The 26,641-nt window shown below is 42.8% G+C and overlaps 4 protein-coding genes across 7 annotated transcripts in view; 1 reads left to right on the top strand and 3 right to left on the bottom strand.

Annotated features, from left to right (window-relative positions):
• The window catches only part of LOC125177829, a 25,846-nt gene extending 19,610 nt beyond the window's left edge, over positions 1-6,236 (top strand). Inside the window, exons 4-6 of the mRNA XM_047880307.1 lie at positions 4,632-4,777; positions 5,447-5,603; positions 6,071-6,236. Coding sequence (XP_047736263.1) covers positions 4,632-4,777; positions 5,447-5,603; positions 6,071-6,236 — 469 coding nt within the window. The remainder of the gene's footprint in view (positions 1-4,631; positions 4,778-5,446; positions 5,604-6,070) is intronic.
• Positions 6,237-12,817: 6,581 nt separating this feature from the next.
• LOC108669056 (mitochondrial ribosome-associated GTPase 1) lies at positions 12,818-15,681 on the bottom strand. The gene is made up of 5 exons (XM_018156341.2): positions 15,108-15,681; positions 14,774-14,928; positions 14,200-14,295; positions 13,242-13,376; positions 12,818-13,171 (listed from the first exon to the last, which is right to left on the bottom strand). The coding sequence occupies exons 1-4, from the start codon at positions 15,675-15,677 to the stop codon at positions 13,244-13,246; spliced, it is 954 nt and encodes a 317-aa protein (XP_018011830.1). The 5' UTR covers positions 15,678-15,681; the 3' UTR covers positions 12,818-13,171; positions 13,242-13,243.
• A 352-nt stretch (positions 15,682-16,033) lies between these two features.
• Positions 16,034-19,287, bottom strand: LOC108669055 (ankyrin repeat domain-containing protein 49-like). The gene is made up of 4 exons (XM_018156340.2): positions 18,980-19,287; positions 18,334-18,494; positions 17,720-17,906; positions 16,034-16,665 (listed from the first exon to the last, which is right to left on the bottom strand). Exons 1-4 carry the CDS (start codon positions 19,023-19,025, stop codon positions 16,040-16,042), a joined length of 1,020 nt encoding a protein of 339 aa, XP_018011829.1. The 5' UTR covers positions 19,026-19,287; the 3' UTR covers positions 16,034-16,039.
• A 1,702-nt stretch (positions 19,288-20,989) lies between these two features.
• On the bottom strand, positions 20,990-25,356 carry LOC108669054 (immunoglobulin-binding protein 1). Of its 4 annotated transcripts, XM_047880309.1 has the most exons (8): positions 25,083-25,356; positions 24,044-24,424; positions 23,414-23,580; positions 22,970-23,080; positions 22,618-22,642; positions 22,433-22,521; positions 21,348-21,518; positions 20,990-21,316 (listed from the first exon to the last, which is right to left on the bottom strand). In XM_047880309.1, exons 1-8 carry the CDS (start codon positions 25,194-25,196, stop codon positions 21,310-21,312), a joined length of 1,065 nt encoding a protein of 354 aa, XP_047736265.1. In that variant the 5' UTR covers positions 25,197-25,356; the 3' UTR covers positions 20,990-21,309. The 4 variants fall into 4 exon arrangements, with proteins under 4 accessions (XP_047736265.1, XP_018011827.1, XP_047736264.1 ...); XM_018156338.2 differs by having other exon boundaries at positions 20,990-21,518; positions 22,433-22,509; positions 22,606-22,642; XM_047880308.1 differs by having other exon boundaries at positions 20,990-21,518.
• Between the last annotated feature and the right edge of the window lie 1,285 nt (positions 25,357-26,641).

Below are 26,641 nucleotides of genomic sequence, written 5' to 3'. Positions count from 1 at the left end.
CATAAACGCTGTCCTTGCTGCCCCGCCACCGCCGATTGCTTCAGTGGAGACCTCACTCCCTCGCCCCTACCGCTCAGCGTTATCCCAGCTCCGCTCGGGATACTGCAGCTCCCTGGCGTCCTATTCCGCCAGGATCGAACGCTTTCTAGCTCCGCCTGCCCGGAGTGCGGGGATCCTCTCCAATCTGTTCAGCACCTCTTCGTCTGCCCCGCCTTCCCCACGTCTCTCAGCGTCTCCTCACTGTGGGACAACCCCGTGGAGGCAGCGGCTTTCCTGGCCACCCTCCCTGCCTTCGCCCACCTCCCTCCTCTTCCGGTTCCGGTCCCCCGCCCGCCACCAGAGCCTCCCCCCCGGCGAGCGTGACGGTCGCAATCAACAACAACAACAACCGCTTCCAAAGAATTTAAAACATATTTTGGGGTGTGAAAAAGAGCATACTTTCCCATTTTTACCGTATTCGCATTTCTTTTAAGGTATTTGCAGCAAATTCTTTGTCTAACCCTTTACCTGCCTGAGGGTATATCAGCTTCTTGGAGGAGGGTAAGGTTGGAAAGGATGGCAAACCGATCTCCAAATTCAAAAAGTTCAGGTACTTGCAGCAAATTCTTTGTCTAACCCTTTACCTGCCTGAGGGTATATCAGCTTCTTGGAGGAGGGTAAGGTTGGAAAGGATGATGGCAAACCGATCTCCAAATTCAAAAAGTTCAAGGCAGTGATAAAGGTTGGAGGGGCAGAGGTAGGAGCAACGCGATCATTAGGGGTTTAGGCAGGAGGGAGAGTGGGGTCTGGAGTAACTGTGGGGGCGGAGGTAGGACTGCGGGTCGTATTAGGGATGGGGGTAAAGTCAGGACTGGGGGCGAGGGTAGGGCTGACAATACGGTAACGTACTCCGTGTGCGTCTACCCATCAACAACTGGGCCGGGGAGCAGCCGGTCACGTCTAACGGGGTGTTCATTTACGCCAAGAGACGCAAAGGGGTCGTCCGTTGTAAACGAATTCTGGAGCACTTCTACACCCGTAGTCCAGAGAAGCTGGAAAATTCCAATTACAGTCCAGAGTTAGTTCAGCCAAAGAATCTACCGCAACCAGACCTCGCCATGGGATGCGGATCGAAACGCGCGGAACTTACTTAACATTTAATAAACAATAGAAATCAAGCAGGAAAAGTAAAGGAGGGCAGGTTACAGGTGCCCTTGAACAGCATAAAATCGCTGGGGCATCACGGTTCCACCAGGATGCAAGATTCCAACAGGATGCAAGGTTCCACCAGGATGCAAGGTTCCACCAGGATGCAAGGTTCCATCAGGATGCAAGGTTCCATCAGGATGCAAGGTTCCACCAGGATGCAAGGTTCCATCAGGATGCAAGGTTCTACCAGGATGCACGGATCCATCAGGATGCACGGATCCACCAGGAAGCAAGGTGCAGCTGAGTTCTAAGCTTAAAGCGCCAGGGCAAGAGGATGATGAGTATATGGATAGGGATATAGATCTGAATAGGGAGCCAGTTCGTGTTACTCCGTGGATGAGTAGCCCTTGGTGGCCAGTCAGGAGGTCTATCTGTAGCAAGGAACACGGGGGTCAACAATCACCGGTTTATGGTTATTTGCATTCAAATGGCAAGCATGTGATAAGGAGCCAAGGTTAGCATATTTTGAACAGACAAGGGACCCTAGTTTGATTGGTCGGAAAATACTATCACGAACACTAATCTGGCCTAAGTGAATTAAGATCGAAGTTAGAACTAAGCACAACTACACCTTACCCGAGAGTGGAAACAAGAAGTTCGCGCTCCACCTCCCACGAGTTTCAACGAGCTAATGACTAAGGCTACCTACGTGTACTTATTGGCTACGTATCTGCTGACGTGGCGCAGCGGACCAATGAAGATTGGCCGCTGTTGCCATGCCTGATGAATTTCCTCTACATCCGTCTTAGCCACCTGCACCGCTCGCTCAGCCTAACCGTTAGCCTGAGGGCGAAAAGGGTCAGATACAATGTGAGCAATACAATATCGGCGTACAAAACTCTTGAACGACAACGAAGTGAATTGAGGTCCTTCATCGGACCGTATATGCTCTGGTATCCCATAAGCGGCAAAAACACTTTTCAAACCATCGACGACTGCTGTTGAATCAGCGTGATGCAATTGTACAGTTTCAAACCATCTGCTGAAATAATCTACAATGATGAGATAAGTACGATTTCCCAGATGAAACAAGTCCAAACCTACTTTCTGCCATGGGCGCTCAGGCAGCAATGAGGCTCTAATTGGTTCCTTGTGGTTTTTCCTACGATGAATCTGACAAAATACACACCTCTCAATAAAGTTCGTCAAATCCTTAGCCACGTTAGGCCACCACACCGACGACTCCACCCTGCGTCTACATTTATGAAGACTGAGATGACCGTCGTCGTGCACTCTCTTAAGAATCTCCCGCTGCATGAGGTCAGGAATCACGATTCTATTCCTAAAGACTAGCAAATCGTTAACGACACTAAGATCTCCTCTAGCAGCATAAAAATTTGATAGATTATTTACCATTTCGTCAGGCCACCCATGCAGGATATAAGATTTAACTCTAAGCAGGACTGGATCTTCAGTTTGCATTTGTAATATCTGAGAAAGCATCCTATCCGAACCGGGAAAGTTGGAAACAACTGCTGCAGAATGCGCCTCGACCTCCTGTTCCAGAGCACAGACTGTGCTATCCACACCTGCTTGCTTACACCTTGACAGAGCGTCGGCAATAACCAAGAACTTACCGGGAACGTATTGAGCCACTGGCGAGTATCGGGCTAACCTCATCAACAACCGCTGACATCTCAATGGAGCGTCCGGCATTATTTTGCTATTAATGAGTGGAATGAGTGGCTTGTGGTCCGTCTGCAAAGTGAACTCAAGTCCGTTGAGATACGAATGAAATTTCTCACATGCCCACACGCATGCTAGGCACTCTTTCTCTATTTGAGCGTAGTTTCGTTCAGCGGAAGTTAGACTGCGAGAGCAATAAGCAACCGGCTTCCANGTCAAATCTAAAGGCTTTATCTATAAATGTAGCGGTAGCGCTGTAGCGGCAAAACCTCGTATCGCTACTTAAATATGTAGCGGGCGCTACCGCTACCGCTACATTGCCTTAAATGTAGAGCCGCTACCGCTACCGCTACATTGCCTTAAATGTAGAGCCGCTACCGCTACCGCTACATTGCCTTAAATGTAGAGCCGCTACCGCTACCGCTACTGAAAATGTAGCGGCCGCTACATGTAGCGCGCTACTGCCCACCTCTGCGTACTGGGTATGGCTGCATGCCGAACATTCATGGTTGACTGAAGCTTTATTTTTATCACAGTGTATTTATCTCCGCATTCTTTCGCCACGCAGTGATTGCGTTCATATGTAATTCTGGTCTGATCAAGTCTCTCGAGGTAGTAAAGTGGGCGCTCTGTACACTGCAGGTGAATAAATAAACGAAATTTGTTGCATTGAACAGCTAATGGCGCATTACAAAACTTATGGCAGATTGCATACAAACTTCCCTTAGCTGGCTCAATCACAACACATATTGTCATAATGCCGTGTTTTATCCAATTCGTTTGTCTAGTTGAACTGATTTTGTGTTTCTAGTTTTACTATTACTATTTATATTACGTTCAAAAGGCTTAACTATTTTCAACTAGTCCCGCCCTAGCTACCCTACCACTTCCTGTTAGGGATCTTCGGGTGAGGAAATATGGCTGAGGCAACTGGTCGTACCTGGCCACCGGATACAAGTAATAAAATTTGGGTCAGGTCTGGACTCGGACGCACGCTTCCTGCACCCGTGACTCATGAGTCTCAGCACTCACTGCATTTTCTTTAAATAACTAATTACTTGTCCCTATCACACTTTACTGACGCTGATTCACTTCTTAGCTAAAAAACTTTTTGATTTTCAGCTCGAATGTGTGATTGCTGAGTTAGGTTCAATCTAACAGATCCGGAATCAAAAAAATTACAAAATTTACAAAATTTGGAAGTATTAGACTGGCCTAAACACTTCAAACTGACTTTCACACTTATAGTGGCTTAATGACGTTCCAAATCTATCACGATCACTTCACTGAATTTATAACACTTGAGTTCATATTATAAGAATAGCACAAATGGCTAAAAACCGACGTATATTCGGGCCGCGGCAATAAATTCGACGCATGTCCTACAAGCACCACGACCAGGAAGGAACTCCAATGGATTGCTGGTCCATTATGCTATATGTTGTATGGTCCACATATATTATGTTGAATGGTCCATTATGAAGGCACTCCAATGGATTACCGGTCATTACAATGGATTACTAGTTTTTACAACAGATTGCTGGTACATTACAATGGATTGCTGGTGCATTACAATGGACTGCTGGTCCATTACAGTGGATTGCTTGTCCATTACAATGGATTGCTGATCCATTACAAGGGGTTCCTGTTCCATTAAAATGGATTGCTGGTCCATTACAATGGATTGCTGGTCCACTACCATTTGTCATCTTTCTGAACTGAGGGCATTAGAATCATATCACACCATTACCTATTATTCATCCGTCTGAACTGAGGGCATTATATTCACGCCTCACCATTACCATCCTGGGGAACAGGGTGAGGCTGCGGAAATTCAGCGGCTCAGTGGGCACCTCTGCTGGGGTCACTGCCCTCGCTTCTGTGTGTCAGGGCGCTGACCTTACTTTCCACATGTTGGCGCCCCTGGACTTCAGCGCCCTCGGGGGGACATACAAGAATCTCTGTGAGTCTTGCCCAGCACTGAGCGTGGCGTGCTGAACCAGAGGGCACCGTACAATTATATATTGTATTGTTATTATTTATTGTAATGTTTGGTGATTATTCACCTAAATAATCATCAAATAAAAATAATCACACAACATCAACTATTAGATATATTAAATATGTGGGTAAATGGTTAAAATATTAACAAATTAGTTAAATTATTAACTTATTCACATTAATCAGCGAGCTATAACATGGCGGCTATAATCTATTACGTTGGTATCTTATATACGATTACAAATAGTATAACTTACAGGAATATTCAATATTGTCATAATGCATATGTTTTGTATATGTATGTACATTATGTAATGTATTTATGTAAACACTGTTACCTTGCATAACCGTTATCTTGCATCAATGTTATCTTTCTTCACTGTTATCTTGCATTAGTGTTATCTTAGATCACTGTTATCGTGCATCACTGTTATCTAGCATCACTGTTATCTTTGCATCACTGTTATTTTTCTTCACAGTTATCTTGCATCACTATTATTTTGCATCACATTGTTATCCTGCATCACTGTTATTTTGCAACACTGTTATTTTGCATCACTGTTATTTTGCATCACTGTTACCTGGCACCACTGTTATCTTGCATCACTTTTATTTTATTTGACCTACGCAGCGGTGTACACGCGTCCACTCCCACCCCCTGCCTCAGTCTCCCCCACGTTGCCGCTGCCCCCTTCCCCCCCGCCATGGCTGCACGTGCAGGGGGCGGATGAGGGGTCCTGGGAGGCCGTGGCCCACACTATCACCTCCCTCGCCCCCCCTGGCAAGAGGTGCGTAGTCCCCCGACTTCCGCAGGGTGGAAATAGAGTTCCATTTGTTATGCATCGTATAGTTATGCATTGTACAGTTACGCATCGTACAGTAGTATATCGTACAGATATGCACCGTATAGTAATACACCGTATATCATATATAATGATACATCGTATAGACTAGTTATACATCGAATACTTATTCAGTCGAATATTCATTGACCTAATCGTTCGTTTGCATTCAGTGAGTTAGTGCGTCTGGGGTACAATCAAGTTGGGTGAGTTGGTGGGGGTACAATCAAGTTGGGTCTGTGGGATGACACTGCAGTTTGTGCGTGTAGGGGAATGGTACTGCAGTTTGTTCGTTTGGGGGAATGACAATCAGTTTGTGCGTCTGGGGAAATGACAATGCAGTTTGCGTCCTTGGAGGAATGAAACTGCAGTTTGTGCGTCTGACGGAATGACATTGCAGTTTGTGTCCCCAGATTCAGGGGGCTGACGCTGCAGTTCTGCAGGCTGCGTGCTGCTGAGCTGCCACTGCTGCTGCAATACCTTCATGCGGCGGGCGTCAGGACGGTCGACGGCACTTGGACGGTCGACGCGATCGACACGTGCGCCTGGGCTTGGTGGTATGTTGACAGCGGCCATTGAACTGTAGACCAATATTCCTTTATCACTGTATGATATTATCACAAATAGACATGAATGATTGCATTTATGTTTAATAGCTACTGATGGCCGCAGCAAAATAAATTAAAATGGCGGCCGATGCTGAAGGACCGCCCATTCAGATGGCGGCCATTAATTGGACACAACGCCGTCATCACGACAATAATAATCTCATGACATTATTTCAGAATAATGATATGTCGTCATTATTGTTAAACCTATATCATAATCCTCCATTCTCATCAATTATATATTTTTTTGTGTAGTTTGACAGAAGCTGTTCTTTAATGCAGGTTTCATTGAAGACCAGGAGTATTTCTTACTGACAATTTTCTTATTGTTTTTCTCTATTCGGCGAATTAGGCTCTGGATAGGAACTGAAAAGTCAAATATTAGGTTTCCAAGGAATATTTTATTATAATTTTGCGACGTTTAGAATGCAACTTCATTCATTATCAAGTAGAGGGAGAGTTTTGCAACAACTGAATTTGAAATTTTGAAATGACATTAGTACAAACATGGGGTATTATGGATACAGATTGGAATCAAAGCTTAAATTACGAGAACAGTCTCAATGTCCTGACAAATCCGGTAGTTTGCAAATTAATAGCTGGAGACTCGTGCTTGATGATGAGAGCCTCAGCTAAGGCCAGTCTTGTGGCGTCTGGGCATCTCATGACGATTCTGGTGTGAGTCTCCAACGTCGCGCGAGTGAGGGTCTCATTATGAGCCTCTCTCATGTGGTTCTTCGGTCCTCCGGTCTGGAGGTGGCATGTTAGGCGGCGGCTCAAAGTCGTGCTGGTCAAACCGATGTAATTTACGTTCTGGAGAAGTCTACAACCTTCTNTTCATTGATTTTACATTCATTGTTTTTTATCGTCTTCTGTACATCCAAGTAAGAAAATTTTCTCAGGATAAACTGATTGATATCTTGCTTTAGAGAAGCGTGAATGATCGTAAATGTTTCTGTTTGCGTGTTAAAACTGGAGGAGCAAATAAATTATCAAGCAATTCAAAGTACTAGAATAATGAATTGACATAAATTTCATAACTGGCACCAGAAATGGATCCAAAATATCGTATTATGCGAATGAACAAGATAGAGGATGGAGTTCATAATCCCTCCCCTGTTTCCACCTCGTACATCTCCTCCATCTCTCAAAAAACCGCCCTTGTAATACACGGACTGCATGGCTGCTCTGCTCATCTCTCAGCCGGACGATCCAAGTGCCAGCGCTAATACAGTGCAGTGTTCCGTTCCTGCCGAGCTGTTAGAACTCTTCTCTATATTAGCCATGGGGCTGCGCAGTTTTATGGATAGATGGCTGGTTGTAGTTTCATGGCTCCGTCCTGCTTAATTCGGCCGAGAACATCGCCGGTTGCGCCTTAGAATTTTAACAGGGCAGTAACTTTTGGTTTATGTAAGTGGAAAGAAGTCAAAATGTTGCGAGATACGATTGCTACTACTGTCCTTCTCAGGAAGCCATTTGTGCCAGTAAACCAAATGACTGGCGATGATCTGCGTCTTAAATTATCTGATAACGGTATAATAAGTCCTCCTTAACCTCGTGTCAATTCGGGGTGTGTATTTTCCAAGGAAGAACCGATGCTGCTGTATTTCTGAACTACTTTTTGAAGCATGTAGCACATGCTACATTTCTGAACTACGTTAGTGCCGCATGTGCTTGTACGACCAACTGTACTGTCCCATAAGCTTTTCAAAGTAGGAGTCAGAAACGTTTCGAATCTTATGCGGGAACTTTACCACCCCTTGGAAATTATCTTTTTAGATTTAACGACAATAAATACCCAAGATTACGCTTTGCAGCGACGATCCAAAAAATTGTAAATGTATTTCAAACTTGTAGATGCTAACTCAACAAACTTGCTAAAATTTTCATTAGAAACGATGTATTGATTAGAAAAGCATGTAATAGGAAGTTTGCGTTGAATATTTTCGAACAATTTGTATTGCCTTCTTAAATGAGAAAGAAAGTAATGGAATTAGTACATGGATGCATTGAAGCTGAACATTTTGGCGTTCAAAAAACAAAGGATAGAGTAATGACGCATTTTTTGGGTCTGGTTGATGAAATAACATTCATCTGTTCCACATTTCATCTTCATCATGTTTGAAATTTGCATGTGGTCGTCCTTCTAAGTTATCATTGATTTAAGGGCCTGCACTAGAAAGTTTAAGGTTGGAGAAATGGTTTTGTTATAGCTTCCTACTAGTGCTAGTAATGTTGGCAAAACGTGAGGGGGCTTTGAGGTAGGGAGACATATCAAAAAGATTGATTGTCATTAGAGTTAATGATTCTGAACGAACATGTCATATTAACAAGTTGAAGATTTACAGGGAGTGCGCTGAGCCTGACTAACAACCCATTCCTGAATGTTCCTATCCGCAGGGCTGAGGACGTGCCTTGTGATTTTAAGATTAGCAGATATTTGAACATATCTGATCTTCATTCTAATTCTTAGGGTTTGAAGGATGACGAAAACTGTTTTGATGATTTGCCAGGGTGAGTTAATTTTATAAAGTATGAAATTGCTATTCCTGAGCCTATAAAACCTGTCAGAAGTGTTGATGCTGAGATCACGAAATCCGTTAGATTGTGCAATTGTCAAGAAATCAACTCGTCAGTGGGCATTGCCTGCAGTGATCATTCACAATTGAAAAATTTCTTTGCGTTTGATAACTTTGCGAAACCAAATACTGAAAATGTGATTCAGAAACAAAACAAAGCTATAAGTGAAAAAACTAGACCTAACTTTTCATCATTTATGAAAATTCCTTGGACTAAACATTTAATTGAGTACTTCTTTTGGTATTTAAAATGTTCAGTACGAATTCAGTGCTCCTTTTGGTATAAATATATGGATTTGTTTGTTATTCTTATGATTATTTGATCCTGATTTATTGATTTGGATTTGTGTCGTGATGGCTTGTAACATTCATTTATTAGCGTTATGTTGTTATTGATGTAGTTATAGGAGCGGAATGAGCCTCTTGTTCCTCATGTCTTGTAACATTTATTTCATAGCGTTATGTTAATATTGCTGTAGTTATAAGAACGGAGTGAGCCTCTTGTTTCTCATGTCTTGTAACATTCCTTCATTGCCGTTATGTCGTTATTGCTGTAGTTATAGGAGTTGAGTGAGCCTTTTGTTGCTCACGTCTTTCGCAGCACTCAGATTTGCTCATGGGGTGCTCATGCTCCCCGTGAAGTCTACGGATACCAGTAGCCTCCTTCCACAGAGGAGACTTAGAGCTTGTTTGATACACGTCTTGTGACAGCACATATAAGACCACAGCGAGAATCCTCGCAGGTTAGGTCCAAGTCAGGTCAAGTTCAGCTACTTTCAAAGCACTCAGTAAACGAACCATACCGGACTAGACCTAACCCTGAGGTCCCTCGCTTTAACGTGCAGCAGAGAACAAGACCTCTGCCACACGCACAGCCCTCCGACGGATGGCACGACACCGTCGGCGGGCTATAACTTGCTTGATACCTCTTGCTAAAAGCTATAGCTTGCACTAGACGCCATTACCAAGGTCACCATAGAGCTGGACAACCGCTGCACTCGTCAACGATAGTCCGTCAGGCTGTCTCGGACAGCCCCAGCCACCGGGAGCATTTTCGTGTCCGGTTTTTAAGTACAAACTAATTGCAGTTAATTACCGGACTCGGTTTTGTCCGGTTTTGTACCCCGTGTCCGGTAATGTTATGTTACCAATTTTTTCCGGTAATTGTTCCGCTACATGTAGCGCGCTACTGCCCACCTCTGACACTTTCTAGACTTGACGACATGGCTGGCTGGTTGAGACCGCGCGTTACATCACTCGTCTAGTGCACGCGACGTATCCTGAGAAGACACGAAAACCGCTTCAGTCAAGAGAATGGATGCTATTTTTGTAATATATTTTTATGCTATGCTATTTATTCTCTATTTTTAATTATTATTTCTCCTTCATATTTATTTTATTTCCAGGTTTCTAGGATTTTTTTTTGTAGAAAAAAAGAAAAGGAAGGAACGAATTAGATCAATAATGCAAGGTTTGACAAGCTTCAGAAGTGGACGTCCTCAGGAATACTGCACTAACCTAAATACCGATAGGATCATTTATTTGAACTAGTGACTAAAATTTTCATCATAAATCTAATGTTGAGTGATAACATAACCAAAGGTGGGCAGTAGCGCACTAACATGTAGCGGCCGCTACTAGCGGACGCTTCGTTTTTAGTAGCGGTAGCGGTAGCGGCGCTACATTTAAGCAGTTGTAGCGGTAGCGCCCGCTACATATTTAAGTAGCGATACGAGGTTTTGCCGCTACAGCACTACCGCTACATTTATAGATAAAGCCGTTAGATTATACTTAATAGTATTAAATATTATTTAAAAACCAGCATGATACATTTATAATATAAATTACAGAATAAAACTGTGGGGAGGATTTCGGTGTAAAGTAGTCAACCTCAGCCTGTTACTAGTGTCAGCATGTTAGTTGCTACCAGAGGTGGGCAGTAGTGCGCTACATGTAGCGGTAGCGGCGCTACATTTAAGCAATTGTAGCGGTAGCTGTAGCGCCCACTACATTTAGAGCATGTAGCGGTAGCGGCCGCTACATTTCAAAGTAGCGCTGCCCAGCTCTAAACATAACATAATTAACATAGTGCTGTCGGCTCTGAAGAGTAGGCCTTTGTGGCAGCCTGTCGCCGATTCTAACTACTTTAATTGCGTTGAATTTATTTTACAGGCAAAATCTAGTAAATAATTTCAATTACGTATCAATTTTTCTTAGTCTATTAATTAAACATTTCTAACCAGATTTTTTTCTAGATATAAAAAAATTATTCTATCCCAGTGACTACGCGCAAGGTGGGTGAAGTTGATTTTACGGCACAAAAAGACGCTCAGCTTCTTTTTTACCACGTTTTTTTTTTTACCGTGATGTGGGCCGCCGTTCTAAAACCCCGTCCACACGTTCAAACTTATCGTCAGTCTTGCATATCATGCCAGGTTTGAGCGATATTTTGACGGTAGACTGAAGAGCGTCCACACGCTCAAACTTTCCTTCATAACATAACATAACATAACATAGTGATGTCGGCTCTGAAGTGTAGGCCTGATGTGGCCTGTCGCCGATTCTTTTCCATTTCGTGCCTTGTTCTTCAGTTTTTAGTGCGTTCGCGGCAATGGAGGAGCTAGTGCTGCTCGCTGCAGTGAGCGCAGTTTGTGCCACCATAATTAGGTTAAAGCGATGCAAACGTACGCTGTGGTCCCGAAAATGGTTTTAAAAAATACCACAATGAGGGTTGACAGACAGAATCCCTACCAGCAATAGACAGCATTGACGACTTCATTTTGGCACATTCTTTCGTTCTTTCGATAAAGAGTTTATTTTCTTCGTTACAAAGTCTTTGTTTGCTGTATGATCAACTTCTTTGCACTTAGCGATCAATGCCGCATAGGCCACTGCTCTCTTGTTCTTGTCACTGTAGCTTTTTGATCGAATTTACCATAAACATGGAAACTACGATATAACTCCATAAACTCACCAAAAGAAATCGTGAAACCAGTGTCAGATATCCTGGGATATAAAAAACTAGAGCTAGCGAGGAACAATGGCACAGCTCTCAACATCAATATAGACTGATATAGAGAAAAAGGTTGACCAATTAGTCGGTTGCCCGTCCACACGCTCAAACTTATCGTCAGTCTTGCATGAACCCAAAGGCCTCGCCCGTCCGTCTTTTCCAGGTTTGTCAAACCTCAAACTCCGCCCAACCGTCATGCAAGACGTCAAACTTTGAGCGTCTACACGCTCCGTCTTGTCGTCAAACCTGGCATGACATGCAAGACTGACGAAAAGTCTGAGCGTGTGGACGGGGCTTAAGAACAACTCTAAATGTTGAGCGCAGAGAAGCTTCGATTATTATAAGAATGCGTCTTCAAGATGCGAACAGAGGAAACTTTAGCAAGAGAATAAGTTAGACCGTCCATCCCGATTCCAATCACAAACTAAAGGCTGTCATAAGTTCCATAGAGGAAACAATTGAAGTGGCATGCATACAGTGCACAATCATAAATTAGCAATCTTTTTCACAATGTCAAGATGTGGTAAACGAACCAGTATCCGTGAGAGAACGCATCTGATTTACATTAGATGTAAGCCTTTCTGCGGCATGAGCAACGTGTTAGCTCTACTTAAACAGGTACAATAACGGCAGACTTTACTCGCATTCAGACTAAATCATTGCTTGTGTTTATTTGGATAACGTTGATATATATATATATATAATTCTTGCTTGCTTTCGACCTTGATTTCTGTTTGCCTGTTTTTAAATTGGACTTTTATCAATACTTTTTAGCCTTTGAAAGACTTGCTCTTAGCTTAAAAAATAAATAATCGCTAAATCCAGGCGTGAACCATTGCAAGTAAAGAATAGTTGCCTCCCAAAATTCGTTTGAAGCACCAAAGCTCAATTAATCGCAAATGTCCAAATCCGAGAATTGAGTAAGCTGTGGACATGCGTTGAGGAAAAGAAACACTCTTGCATTATCGTACAATGTATTGATTTACCCACTTCCCTCAAAGTAATGTTTGTCTAAGTTAGACTTCCAGGTTCTAAATGCAGCCGTCACCACACGTAGAATATCTGGCAGCCACAATCATCACTCGTCGAGCATGTAATAGTCAGCACTCGTCGAGTATCTGGCAGCCACCGTCATTACTTGTCGAGCATCTGGCAGCCACCGTCAGCCCACGAGAGCATTTGGCAGTCACCATCATCACTCGTCGAGCATGTGGTAGTCACCATCAGCACTCGTTGAGCATCTGGCAGCCACCACCAGCACTCGTCGAGCATCTGGCAGCAACCATCAGCACTCGTCGAGCATCTGGCAGCCACCATCAGCACTCGTCGAGCATCTGGCAGCAACCATCTCACCATCAGCACTCGTCGAGCATCTGGCAGCCACCATCAGCACTCGTCGAGCATCTGGCAGCCGTAGTCGCCAGCTCGCCAGTGCTTCACGAAGAGTTCAGCGGCGCGCGCTATGTTCGGTGATTCGCGTAAGCCGAGCTTCGCATTTCCGGTGATCGTCATGCGGTGGCTGCGTACAGGGAGAGGTTAATTAATTAATTAAATAATAAACCATCTATACATGTCGGTTAATTGCACATGCGTGAGGAAAAAAATTACTAATTCAAGATTATTTCCTAACCCGAAAAAAAAACAAGAGCCCAATTTCGCAAAATAATTGCAATCATCTAACTACCGTACTAAAGAAGATGGTCATTCCTCCATCATGAGTAATTTGAGCACACGCGTTAGTGGGTTCAAAACTCAAAACTACTATAGGTACTTAAATTGTGTTAATAAGTAACGGGGTTGAGGAAGAATAAACAAGAATCGGTATTTATCAATAGCTTACACAAAGATTCTTTACTATACATAGTCTGACCACTTTTCTAGGTAAAAGACAGCAGAAAGAAGAAAGATTTTTAATATTCGACAGATAGCTGTAAGATTTCAGGATCCACCTATATCAATAATCTAGAGACACAGATTGTTTACAGACGGATTCATCGTCTATACTCAATTTATAATTTGCAGCCCTCGTATTGCTCGAGTGCAAGACATATAACGTCCCTTCCCTCACCCGCTGCCCAAGGCCTAGCCTTGCTAGTACAATTGTCTAACTAGTGAACTATGGCTAGGTTAACCGAGGTTCTGTTAGTTATTGCAAGATTACGTGACACGTTTCAAAGCAATTTAAAGCCAGGCTAGTCTAGACCGGTTGAGGCTAGGCTAGTTGTGGCTAGTTAAAGAGTTTTCATTCAAGTCTAGTGCAACAATTTAGTGCTACGCTAGGTTGGTTTTGAGGCTCGCCTAAGAACTGCCATCCAAGACTAGGGCACGGATAACCCTCCTACCGGTGACAGAGCAGCAGCAGGAGGCGGCGGCAGTCGTCGGTGGGGCCCGACAGCTGCAGCGCCTCCACGTACTCCCGCCGCCCCGCCTTGTTGAGCCTGCGCATACAGCGACGTGTGATGTGTAGAGTGTGGTATATATAATATAGCGGTGTCATTATTAATAAGGCCATTCGACCTCTCGTTGATTATATACATTGCAAATCATTCACAGCTTGTTGAGGGTCTCGGACACGCAACTCAATGCTTCAATTTCGCGTTGCTTAACCGTGCGGTCTTCTCGGTGATTTGACCAAAATCTTCGCAGGTAGCTGGGATTGAACTCCTAGCTCGCTGCTACAATCCTGATACTCCGAACTGTCACCACTGGGCCACTCTGCCTTGAGCGTGTGGTGGTGTTGTAACTAATGACCTCTCAGTGGTGTTGTGACTAATGACCTCTCAGTGGTGTTGTGACTAATGACTTCTCAGTGGTCTTGTGACTAATGACCTCTCAGTGGTGTTGTGACCAATGACCTCTCAGTGGTGTTGCGACTAATGACTTCTCAGTCACGCGTCACCTTAATCAAGAATTCACCTGAAGAGGAGGTAGTCGGCCAGCAGCTCGGCGCCCACAAGTCTGTCGTCCACCGTGGCGGCGAGGGCGAGCTTCAGACCCGCCTCGGCACTGGGTATGGAGGGTGCCAGCACCCCGGGGGTGTCCCGGATGTAAACCTGCGGCCTCCTGCATACCTGAGGTTGCATTCTAGAGTTACACATTGTGTGGTGAATTTGTGTGTTCTAGCTACATACACATAGTCACCAACATGACACATGGTGTCATGTTGCCTTGTGTCATGTTGGTGACACAAGGCAACTCACTGCTCCGTAATGCAAAATGTTACGTAATTTCAATTCACAAAGTTACGCACCTGAATGCGCTCCATTACGCATCTCGTGACGCCAGGCCTAGGCGCTACTGCGGCGGCCTTCTTCCTGTGCATGTTGCGGTTGCGTAGGGAATTAATAAGCGATGACTTGCCCACGTTCGGGATGCCCAAAATCATGAGGTTGATTTCGGGAAACTCGGACCTGTTGTACCGGTTCGAGTTTTTGATTTTGTGCAGAACCTTTTCTACTATACATTCCACTCCACGATCTGAAGGCTCCTTGGAGTTGGTGAAGAGCACTTCATGCCCCATGTCATTGAACCGAGAAGCCACGCGCTCGCGTCGTTCTGGGGCCACAAGGTCGACTTTGTTTAGCACGAGTATCGAGGGCTTCAGGATACCGATGTCGGAGAGATTGAAGTTGCGGCCCGTGAATGGGATTCTGGCGTCATGAACTTCGATGACGGCATCGATGCTGTGCAGTTTGCCCTGCATCTGCATCATCCCGACCGCCATGTGGCGGGGGAACCACGAACGAAGCTGCAGCTTTGAGAAGTCGAAGTTGGAACGCATCTGCAAGCCGTGCCTTAGCACGCTGTGAGCGGTAGCCATCTTGTCTTGAATACACTAGGCAACAATAGTGAATATTCCGAGAACAAAGTGCACCTTGGTACCTTACAAAAATACGCTTAATTATAGATCACGTCTTGTAGTCTAGCACAAGTAAAACACGTCACGTAACACAGTTCTCCGTAATTCTATGTATCTGCACCAAATCTAACCGTCTTGTCCAACACAGTACAGAACTGCCAGGGTCGCTCTTATACGCTAAAACGCTTGTAAATAAAACAGTGGCACAGGAAATGGCGTGTAAGTCTTCAGGTCCACTATCTCAGTATCTCCGAACACACACCCCGTATATCACTTAGGGTTGTGACTTGTAAACAGTTGCACTTATAATAAAAGAGCCACAATCAACTATCAGTTATTCTTGTTTCATCAACGCAGGCAGTTATCAGGTTGTCTGGACACGTGTCTGCAGCAGTGACATCACGAGCTGGAAGAGAGTCTGCAAGGGCAGCTGAAGGATCACTAATAGCAGGAGAAATTTCACCAAGGGAAGGATCTTTAATGCCTGCAGAAGGGTTCCTAAGTTCAGCCGAAGAGTCCTTGAGGTCCGAAGAAAAATCCTTAATACCTGACGAGTTCTTAAGGTCTGAAGAAGGGTTTTTAAAGTCTGAAGAAGGGTTCTTAAGGTCTGAAGAAGGGTTCTTAATGTCTGAAGAAGGGTTTTTAATATCTGAAGAAGGGTTCTGAAGGTTTGAAGAAGGGTTCTGAAGGTCTGAAGAAGGGTTCTTAAGGTCTGAAAATTGGATCTTAAGGTCTGAAGAAGGGTTCTCAAGGTCGGCAGATGAGTCCTCGAGATGTATCGCTGCAGGTGTATCACTGCAGTCCTCCACTAAGGGCTTCTGCTTGACGCTGTCGAACAAGGGGGCGTAAGGGCCGCAGCGCAGGGCGAGGTCCCGGGCGGTCTCCCCCAGCGCGTTCACGATGTCCTTCTTGAGCCGCGGCTGCCGGAGCAGATATTTCAGCGTGCGACCTGAGCAAACAATTAACATTTACATTAGGTCGAATGGAGTTAAGAAAGCATTTAAATAAATAAGACGTGACATACGAACGAACTGCGAAAGCAGTCGCCATATTTATTAGGTAGAATGGATTTAATATAGCTGCCATTTATATTAAGTTAAATGGATTTAAAATAGCTACCTTTTATATTAAGTTAAATGGAGTTATTATAGCAGGTAAATAAGATACACGTGACTCGTCCATGGGGACAGTGGTGGCTGACAGAAAAACTTTCGAATATTACCTGCCACTATTTGTCGTGCTAGTGGCCCCGCCACTTTATACTATAGAGTATAGACGCTACTGGCCACGGAAGCCGCCAGTAACTCTTTACACGTGGCCAGTAACATGAGTAACATGATTTTGCCGGGGATGCGAAGAAAAAAAAACAGAAGATAGAGGGAGTTGAAAATAAAAAATAAATAAAGTGGAAAATAAATAAAATTAAAAATAAAATTAATTAATTAAAAGCTCGTCTAGAATACGAATGCAAACTTTCTCTCAGAGAAGCCAGTGAGACTTAATATAAATAGCGATGCACATATATTACTTAAATTCAGTCATCCTGACTCAGTTTGGCTCAGTAAAAGGTTCCGCATCAGAACCACGATCAGGAAATGAGTAATTATCTAGACAATATGACCCATTCATATTTTGAGTGTGATCTTTAGAGTTAGTTATGCGCCTGACCTGCGCGGACGTTAGCAGCGGCAAAGTGCGTCATTATTTGCACAGTACAGTATACCACATTCATTTTATTGAGTGTTGTTTTTACGTGTTTTTAAGAGTGATGTGCACGCATGTCCTGCGCGGACGTTAGCAACGGCAAAGTGTGTCATTATCAAGAAAATATCACCCATTAATTTTATTGAGTGTTGTTTTTACGTGTTTTTAAGAGTAATGTGCACGGCTGACCTGCGCGGACGTTGGCAGCGGCAAAGTGTGTCATTATCTGAACAATATAACCCATTAATTTTATTGAGTGTTGTTTTTACGTGTTTTTAAGAGTAATGTGCACGGCTGACCTGCGCGGACGTTGGCAGCGGCGAGGTGTAGGGGCGTCTGCCCCCCCGAGGTCTGGGCGTTGATGTCAGCGTGTGCTCGCACCAGCGGCCGTACGCACTCCAGGCTCCCCCAGTGACAGGCCGAGTGTAGGGCGGAGCGCCCGTCTACCGTCACGGCGTCTACACGCGCCCCGTAGTGCAGCAGTAACTACGGTCAATGGCACAGCACGGTCAGTGGCACAGCACGGTCAGTGGCACAGCACGGTCAGTGGCACAGCACGGTCAGTGGCACAGCACGGTCAGTGGCACAGCACGGTCAGTGGCACAGCACGGTCAGTGGCACAGCACAGTGAAGAAATGACACGCAGAAATGAGTTTAAAATAGAACCTTAAGTCTTTTTCAAACATCCCATTTATTCGGCAATTCAGTTAATTGGCTGCTAATGGAAGCAGAAAAAATTTATTGGTTAATTTGGCAATTACTACTATTATTATATTACCATATTTTAGTGGAACCAAAGAAGGAGCGGTTGCTATTTGCAGCGTGTGTGGTACCTTGAGGATGATGCTGTGGTTGTTATACGCTGTGTGGTACCTTGAGGATGATGCTGTGGTTGTTATACGCTGTGTGGTACCTTGAGGATGATGCTGTGGTTGTTATACGCAGCGCGGTGCAAGGGAGTGTAGCCGTCTGCGTCGGCAGCATTCACGGCAGTGACGTCACTCTTGAGCAGTTGTTTTACAACGTCCAGCTGACCGTCTTTGCAGGCTTTCAGAAGAGCTTGACCAGGAGTGTCTGGCAGACGTACGATGTTATGTTAATGTAGCATAAAACCAGACCTGCCTGCCAGACTAGGATATCAACACAATAAAAACAGGAGTGCTTGCAAGACGTACGACACTCACACAGCGCATAATTAGTCCAGACTTCCAGACGTACGATTCTTACACAACGCTGCCTCTACTACCCACATGACGTAAGACCTTAATACAGCCCATAGCCACGATGGCCTTACAGACGTTATCACATCAGACACAACACAAAACTTGACCAGTGCTACCTGCCAAGCGTTGTGATATTACATAAAACCCGATCAGTACATCACAAAACCAGCACTGCCTGCCAAACGTACGTTTATGTATTACATAACAGGTACTGCCTGCCAGGCGTACAAAGTTACACAGCCAATTCTGACGGCCAGACGTACTGCGTTGAAAGAGCACACTAAAACTGACCGCTCTTATTACAAGACACTCAATAGGAGCTTAAAATGTACTCACTTGGCAGGTTGTCGTCTTCTACCTCTGATTCTGAGGTGTCAGCCATGAACGCGTAGAATATCTGACATGAAAATCAATCAGGTAGACTTTTTCCGACCAGTAACTAATGAATATCAGGAATAGGAAACCTTTGAATGATTCATCACCGTCACCTTGATTCACTAGGAAGATTGAGCTGGAAGACAAACTAAATTTTAACTAAAGTCTTTCTTTAACACTCAACATCGCATCAATCTATTGGCACTACGGAATGAAATTATGAAGCGATGTTTATTAGATGCATGACATACAAGTTTTCACCTGCAATTTGCGGGTGTTACGTAAGATTAAATTCCTCAGGATGGTCCCATTTCCACAACTCAATAAAACGTAAAATTGGTCACGTTTTCAACAACGCATTGACGAACTAGACAGAGACTTTACATGCAAATAAAAATCAACCCAGTGCAACAAATTGCAGAAGTTTTATGAAGGAATATGATCATTTTATAATCGCTTTACAAGCTTGGGAATTATTTACAGATGCGTGCGTTCACGAGGAGGAAAATCTATTGAGTATAAGCAAGGAATCGACCAGATATTCCAGAAATTTTCACATTTCCAACAGCAAGGACATGGCGCTATTTCTGCTAACCCAAAACTAAAAATTCAATTTACGACTGTCCATTTTAATGTGTCTCTAACAGGAGCACCAATTGTTCACAAATCTTGATCCGATTTGTGAAAAATTGGTTCAGATAATTTCGACATACACTTGAAAACCCATTTAAAATTGAGTAGGTACTCAATATACTTGATATACAAGCAAGTACATAACAAAAGGGCATGTAATTACCGAACAATAGGTTAAGTTACATAATTATTTACCACAATTCTTCGATTATTAGTAAATTTTGCCTCAGTCCGTGAACAATGCGCTAAAAAGGCAGAGGACTCATAGCTTTACTCAACTTCTGTAGTGGCTGCAGTTTTTTTTTTTTTTGTGCTCGTGTTTGCTTTGGTTTGAGTAAAATACCGGCCAAGCGAGATACGGAGTGAGGACAGCACTCTTTTTCATGCTTGTGTCGCAGTAAGATGTCAGCTGGGGCAGCCAGGGGTCGCAGTTTTCCCTTAAATGCTGAAGTCAGCATTGCCCTGAGCCACGCTTGTATATGTGTTCTTCATTGAGTGTAGACCCCACGATATACATTCAACGGAGTTCAGTGGATGTCTACGCTAGAAATAAATGTAGGAGATATCCATGGACTCATGAGGAGTTCAATAATACAATGCTTGCGGCAATACAGATGCACCACCTACCACCGCGCACTGCAGTCCAATTTGTGGATATAAGCAACCCGTCTTGTAACTTAACGCGGCGTAGATATGCCGGGTGCAGCCGCTGGCTAAACGCAGCACGACTGCTATACTAACAACAGCTGGGGCACTGCAGCTGCAGGGCATGGAAGTCTCGTCAACAACGACCTTAACACGTTGACTACGTATTGGTACATATGCGTACCACGAAATGTATTTCTCCAGGAGGTAGTGGTACATAATTCAGGTTGCCTAAAATCGGCCAAATCCGAGAACAAAAAAGGCCTAAAATGGCCGATAATTCAATGTATTTACTAACAACAGCTGGGGCACTGCAGCTGCAGGGCATGGAAGTCTCGTCAACAACACCTAAAGATCATCCCAGGTAACAAGTACCCGAATTCATGTACCGAATATGAATATATTTACCGAATTCATACTAAGTACCCGAATTCGTTTAGGGACACAAACCCAAGACAATGCTGGACACTCTACTCCATCTCCACGGCTACCAAGCGCGACACCGAGAAATGAACTGCGCTTCCCGAGGCTCGAACCCACGACTAGCTCCTTTCATCTCGTTCCCACTGCGCTACGTGGCGCATTACTCGTGTAATGCGTTCATTGGAGGCGCTTTCTCTCCACCAGATAATGCTTGTGCCGTTGGCCAACTCTATCGGTTAGTTTCACCTGGGGATATAATGGAAAGATGTATAAATTTTATCTTATATTTTGCCCTCCCTTTACCCCCTTACTCCAAGCCAAAATATTAATTCAACCCCTGCCAGACGTTCCCTCCTTATGATACAAACTTGCTCCAATAATACGTGCTCCCTCCCCCCTCTAGCTCCACCTATTGCACGCGTCTTCCTCCTCTCCCTCTCCGCGACATCCTTGATGGCCCTTCAGCTCCTATTGTTTTATACCCCAATTTCTATCATTTCTACTGTCATTATATGTGTTCCCGGTTTCCTAGCTCCTATTGTACGTGTTCCCCGGTCTCCTAGCTCCTATTGTACGTGTTCCCCGGTCTCCTAGCTCCTATTGTACGTGTTCCCCGGTCTCCTAGCTCCTATTGTACGTGTTCCCCCAGCCGCGACGATGCATGTCCCGGTATTCGTCACGGGCTGCTAGGCGGCGCCTCGTCTCCTCGCTCGCGTCGTCATCGCTGTTCTGTTCGTCGTCGGGACGCTGATCTGCATCGTCGTGCGGGGCATCCGGCGGACCGCTCAGCTTATCGTACCTGTGGCAAAAGCTCTGCATCAGTGCTTACTGTACCTCTGGCAACTCATCGTAACATTAGTTTTTATCGTACCACAGGCACCAACTAATACTAAATTACATTAGTGCATAATGCACCTCAGGCAAGTCAACGTAACGTTAGTGCTTATTTTACTCCAGGCGCCAGTTATATATTAGTGCTTATTTTACCGCAGGCAAATCAACGTAACGTTAGTGCTTATCGTACCTCAGGCAATACAGTTCTATATCATAGCTCATTGTACCTCAGGAAACTCAACGTTACGCTAGTGTTTGCATTTTAGGCAAAAGTTTCATTTTATAGCTTTTCCTACCTCTACCAGCGCCACTACGCCTTACAACACTTCATGCCTCTGACATCACAGCTTTGCTTTACTTTTACTAAACAAAACAGTATCTTTTGACTTCTGGTGATCGTATGCTACAAGCCGAGATACGTCACTGATGGTTCAATGCACTGTGGACCCTTATGAATTATTAGAATTTTACTAGATGTTAATCGTATATGTGTAAATAGCAATCCTCATAACTAATTCTTTCCTCGTAAATAATTTACTATATATTTCTCTAATACAGAATCATAACTACAAGACCTTAGTGCATGTACATGGTGAGGTTAGAAGTTATGTGCAAACTAACACCAGCAATTAGTGCATGCGCAATGTGAAGTTCAAATTTATGTGCAAAGTAATGCTCAAAATTAGTGCATGCGCAACGTGAAGTTCAAACTTATGTGTAAAGTAATGCTCAAAATTAGTGCATGCGCAATGTGAATTTCAAACTTATCTGCAACGTAACACTAGGAATAAGTGCATGCGCAACATGAAGTTCAAATTTATGTTCAAAGTAATGCTCAGACTAAGATGGCGAAGACAAGAAGAAGAATGCAGGTCTCACCATCCCTCCTTGGCGCGCTGCTCATAGAGCTCATCAACCGTCATGACAGGCAGGCTGGGGTAGCCGAGGCCAAAAACCTTCTTTTGTAGTTCTCACCATCCCTCCTTGGCGCGCTGCTCATAGAGCTCATCAACCGTCATGACAGGCAGGCTGGGGTAGCCAAGGCCAAAAACTTTCTTTTGTAAGGCGTCACGCGTGATCAGAATAGGCCTAGAAATAAGTGCATTAAAAAAAATCAATTAACATATAAAAAATACATATATAAGTGGAAGAGTTGGATTTCCAGTAAAAAAATCAGTTTGACCAGGATCTAATTTTGGTGTCTAGGAGATTGTGTTGAATGAAGCCATCCATGCATGGATTATAGAAGTTTTAAACTTACGAGTCTATTGATGGGCATCTCGTACTTAGGTATGATATCCACAACCATAACCTCCTTTTAGTGAATAATATATGACAAAATATACATAATCCCTAAGTAATTTCATTCTAAATCATTGGTTTTCATCAAAGACAATAATTTCTTCAGCAAATTACTTGAATGAGCCGCTGCGAGGGGTCGGTGTATGGGCTTGAGGACTGCTCTGCATACCAGCCATCCTCTGCAGCATGGCCGCCTCCACTCCCAAGCTCTCCAGCTCCTCCACACTGCCAAGAATGCCACGCCATATTGGAATATCCCGCCATATTGGAATGCCACACCATATTGGGGTTCAAATCACAGCAACACGTTGAAGATGATGTGACTGTGCCATGAGTAACTCTGGTATCAATACACTGCATTGAAGACAATGTGACTGCGCCATGAGTAACTCTGGTATCAATACAATGATAGGGCTAACACATTCAGCTAACATAGCCTACATTAGTTATGGCACATAACACAAAGACCTGATACAATCCAGCATCAGAAATGCAAAATGAATCCTAGTTTTTATAAAGCATTTAGCTCATGTATCACACATCAGTGATGATACAAACCTCTCAATGATGGCCATTTCCAACCATTTCAAGTAAAATTCTCGAGCTGTCTCATCATCAGGCTCAACCTTGGACTGGCGCAGCTCTTTCAGCTGCAATTCTAATCTTTTCTTCTCTTTATAACGAAGTATTTTCTGCTCTCTTTCTTGGCTCATGGCCTTCAATTGCTGGAAAAAATGTTCAAATTCAGAACGTTAATCAATTGCATATTTAGTTATTTGATGATGCTCAGATATGAACATGAAAATTATCATCCTCAATTAAATGAACTAATATATATCAACAAGGCTCTTGGAAAAATGATAAGCATCTAATTGATGAAAACAACATTGATAATTTACGACAAATAAATGAAATACTAGTAAACTTCAATGCCAGTCAAGACCAAGTGATGTATTTCAGTGTCCCATACTGATGAATAAATAAGGATTTTAGTTAAAATAAAAACCATATAACCATGTTATTGTTGACATTTATGTCAATATCAAAAATATTCAAAGACTTGATTGCCTCACTGAATTTAACAGACATGAAACTAATCTGAGATATTCAGTCTATAATGATGATTCATAGTGAATTAAATATATTCAAAATATATATTTAATTATATATAAGATAGGAGCAACCCACCTCTGGAGTTGGCCTGGCACTTGTTTGTTCCCCAAAGTGGTTGACATTTCTCTTCGGAATTGATTGATTGGTAATACCATAATCCCTGCAACGAGTAATGAAGTCCTCGTAATACTCAGTGGCAAGCTTCAATATGTGGCATCGGGTGGGAAGCACCTCACCAACCTCCTCCCCAAACTCCTGCGGCTTTGTGGCTGAGCAAGGGTTGAAGGGCTGGCATTTCCTCCTGCTGGTGATGTAGCCTAACAATGCTGGCAGCAGCAGAAATTTGACAGTAGGTGTGGATAATTCTTCTATTCCTTCATTGTCACTGAATAGACCCAGCTGCGAGACAAGCAAGGTTAGGTGCTCCAATGCACACCTACACTTTTCAATGTCTCTCTGAAATCAATATAGAAGCAAAATTAGTGAGCATAAGGTATGAATAGTGTAAGTAATTCTCAACAGACACGCTTCCAATGATATTTGATTAAGCTTTAAATAGCTACAATATGAATAGAAAAATAATTCTAGATTTTAAAGCCATCACATTGAACTTAAATTTAAGGGTTTTACAAAACCTCAGACTCATGGAAGAGAAACAAAATTTGATTTTTATGAATTTAATTCAGCAGAATAGTTGAGTAAAATTTTCATAACTTACCTATCTTAACTTTATCAATGTAGCAACATGAACATTAGTACATTTCTCCATATATATATACTGCATCGAGATGGTTAGTAGGTACCTATATATTTCAGCAATAATATAAATGAATAATTAGTATTGGTTTATATATTCTGAACAAGATAATACTGGTATTCATCAATGATAAAGCAACTAAAAAAAATAATGTTAGTTGGATGCCCAAAAAAAGCCTTTGGTTTTAAAAGAAGCAGCTGCACTGACAGCAAGATATATTACTTATAAGTCAGGACAACACAGCAGAATAAGTGCTCACCTATTTGTCTATTACTATTGGATAGTAAAAAATAAAAAAAAATATGATGCAAAGTTAAACAAATTGACCTATTGCTCTTAGTAATAAAAGCAACTCACTTGTAGTTCTGCTGAGCCATGGTCTAAATTAGAGTCCTTAATTGACTCAAACAAATTAACTGTCTTATCAAAAAGTTCACTAACACTTTCTTCACAAACTTCATTACTAGCCATTGTTATTTATCTAAAACTTTGTTCTCCTTGAAACGTTACTTCAATAAAAACTTCAAGAATGTATGATTGATGCACAGCACAAAATACCTGTACATCAATAGTAGGTACTTTATAAATACTTAAGTACTTCCTTTCTATGACAGTTGCATATAAAGCCCTAGAAAAAAAGATAGTCAGATGACATTTAAGAGGAGCAGGTCTTTCACATTTAAACTCTTCAGTTATATGTTCTACTTTAATGGACTGTGTCGAAGTTTTCATAATTACAAGCCTCCTACTTAATTAAGTACCTACCGTCAAACGGGGTAAAAAAGGATGGTTTTGAGCGTTTTTTGTTAATAACTTCTTACTATGCTACCTACAACATTTCTATGAAATGTGGGACCCGCGTCCCTATTTACCCCGCCCGTCCCTTTTTACCCCGTTTGACGGTATTAGAAGCAATGGAAAATAAATGTTATAGTTTGATTTAAACTTTCAAACTAAAATGTTTGAAATTTTGGACATAAATTAAAAATACATCAACTGGATTCAGTAGAACCTTGATTTCTAAAACTGTCAAATGGGGCAATAAGGGATGATTTTGAGCGTTTTTCCATTAATAACTTCTTATTTCCATTAACAACTTCTTACCATGAAACATTTAATACACGAGTTTGGGCTCATTTAAAGGTCCTTTCTAAGGGCTATCATACGGCATCTTCAAAAAATACCATATGCTATTTGTAAGGTGCAAGACACAAAATAAAAGCCTCCCAAATTACCCTGGGAGGCTTACACTTGAAATAAAATCTAATTTTAAAACATTTGAAGCATGCAGAATGTACCGTAAAATGGGGTAATAAGGGACGGTTTTGAGCATTTTTTTTTGTTAACAACTTCTTACTATGAAACATTTCATAAACAAGTTTAGGCTCATTTTAAAGCTCTTTGTGATGGCTTTGGTATGGTGTCTTAAAAAAAAAATTCATATGCTATTTGTGAGGTGCCAGAGGCAATTAATTAAAAGCATCCCAAATTACCACTGGGAACAAGGTAATCCGGGGCACTTGAGATAAAACTGACGTTAAAAACGTTTGAAGCATTCAAAGTGTAATCAGCCATTACTAACAGTAGTCTGAAGTCCTCCTCTTCCTTTATAGATGCTGTAGATGTAGAATAAATGACATTTTACTTGTTTTTCCTTTATTGATATGATATTACCATATACATACATTAATGTATTACTGATATGATATTACTGTTATCTATGGACGTGCCATAGAGCACTTACAATGGCCTTGTCCACTGCAAGCTTCATATCAGCAGCCATATAGCATTTCATCTGTATCAGTAAGCATACAGGATGGCTTGTAATTTCACACCATTCTAATTGGGTCAAGTGAATTCAAAAAAAAAAGATCATGAAAAACATACCTGGAACAGAAAGGAATATTTTAGTGATA

Source organism: Hyalella azteca, unplaced genomic scaffold (assembly GCF_000764305.2).
Source record: "Hyalella azteca isolate HAZT.00-mixed unplaced genomic scaffold, Hazt_2.0.2 contig5156, whole genome shotgun sequence".
NCBI lineage: Eukaryota > Metazoa > Arthropoda > Malacostraca > Amphipoda > Hyalellidae > Hyalella > Hyalella azteca.
The sequence above is the reverse complement of the archived record's forward strand: the minus strand, read 5'-3'. Positions and strand labels throughout refer to the sequence as shown.

Coding starts and splice junctions, on each gene's coding strand:
- LOC108669054 (XM_018156339.2), bottom strand. CDS start 25,196: ATGGCTAGTAATGAAGTTTGTGAAGAAAGTGTTAGTGAACTTTTTGAT. Junction 23,581..24,043: donor GTGCCAGGCCAACTCCAGAG/GTGGGTTGCTCC, acceptor CATTTTTTCCAG/CAATTGAAGGCCATGAGCCA. Junction 22,643..22,969: donor CCTCGCAGCGGCTCATTCAA/GTAATTTGCTGA, acceptor ACTTATTTCTAG/GCCTATTCTGATCACGCGTG.
- LOC108669056 (XM_018156341.2), bottom strand. CDS start 15,677: ATGGCTACCGCTCACAGCGTGCTAAGGCACGGCTTGCAGATGCGTTCC. Junction 14,929..15,107: donor GCGTAATGGAGCGCATTCAG/GTGCGTAACTTT, acceptor ATGCAACCTCAG/GTATGCAGGAGGCCGCAGGT. Junction 13,377..14,199: donor CTGCTGCTGCTCTGTCACCG/GTAGGAGGGTTA, acceptor CCCTGTACGCAG/CCACCGCATGACGATCACCG.
- LOC108669055 (XM_018156340.2), bottom strand. CDS start 19,025: ATGGCTGACACCTCAGAATCAGAGGTAGAAGACGACAACCTGCCAA. Junction 17,907..18,333: donor ACCACAGCATCATCCTCAAG/GTACCACACAGC, acceptor CATTGACCGTAG/TTACTGCTGCACTACGGGGC. Junction 16,666..17,719: donor CGCTGCCAACGTCCGCGCAG/GTCAGCCGTGCA, acceptor TTGTTTGCTCAG/GTCGCACGCTGAAATATCTG.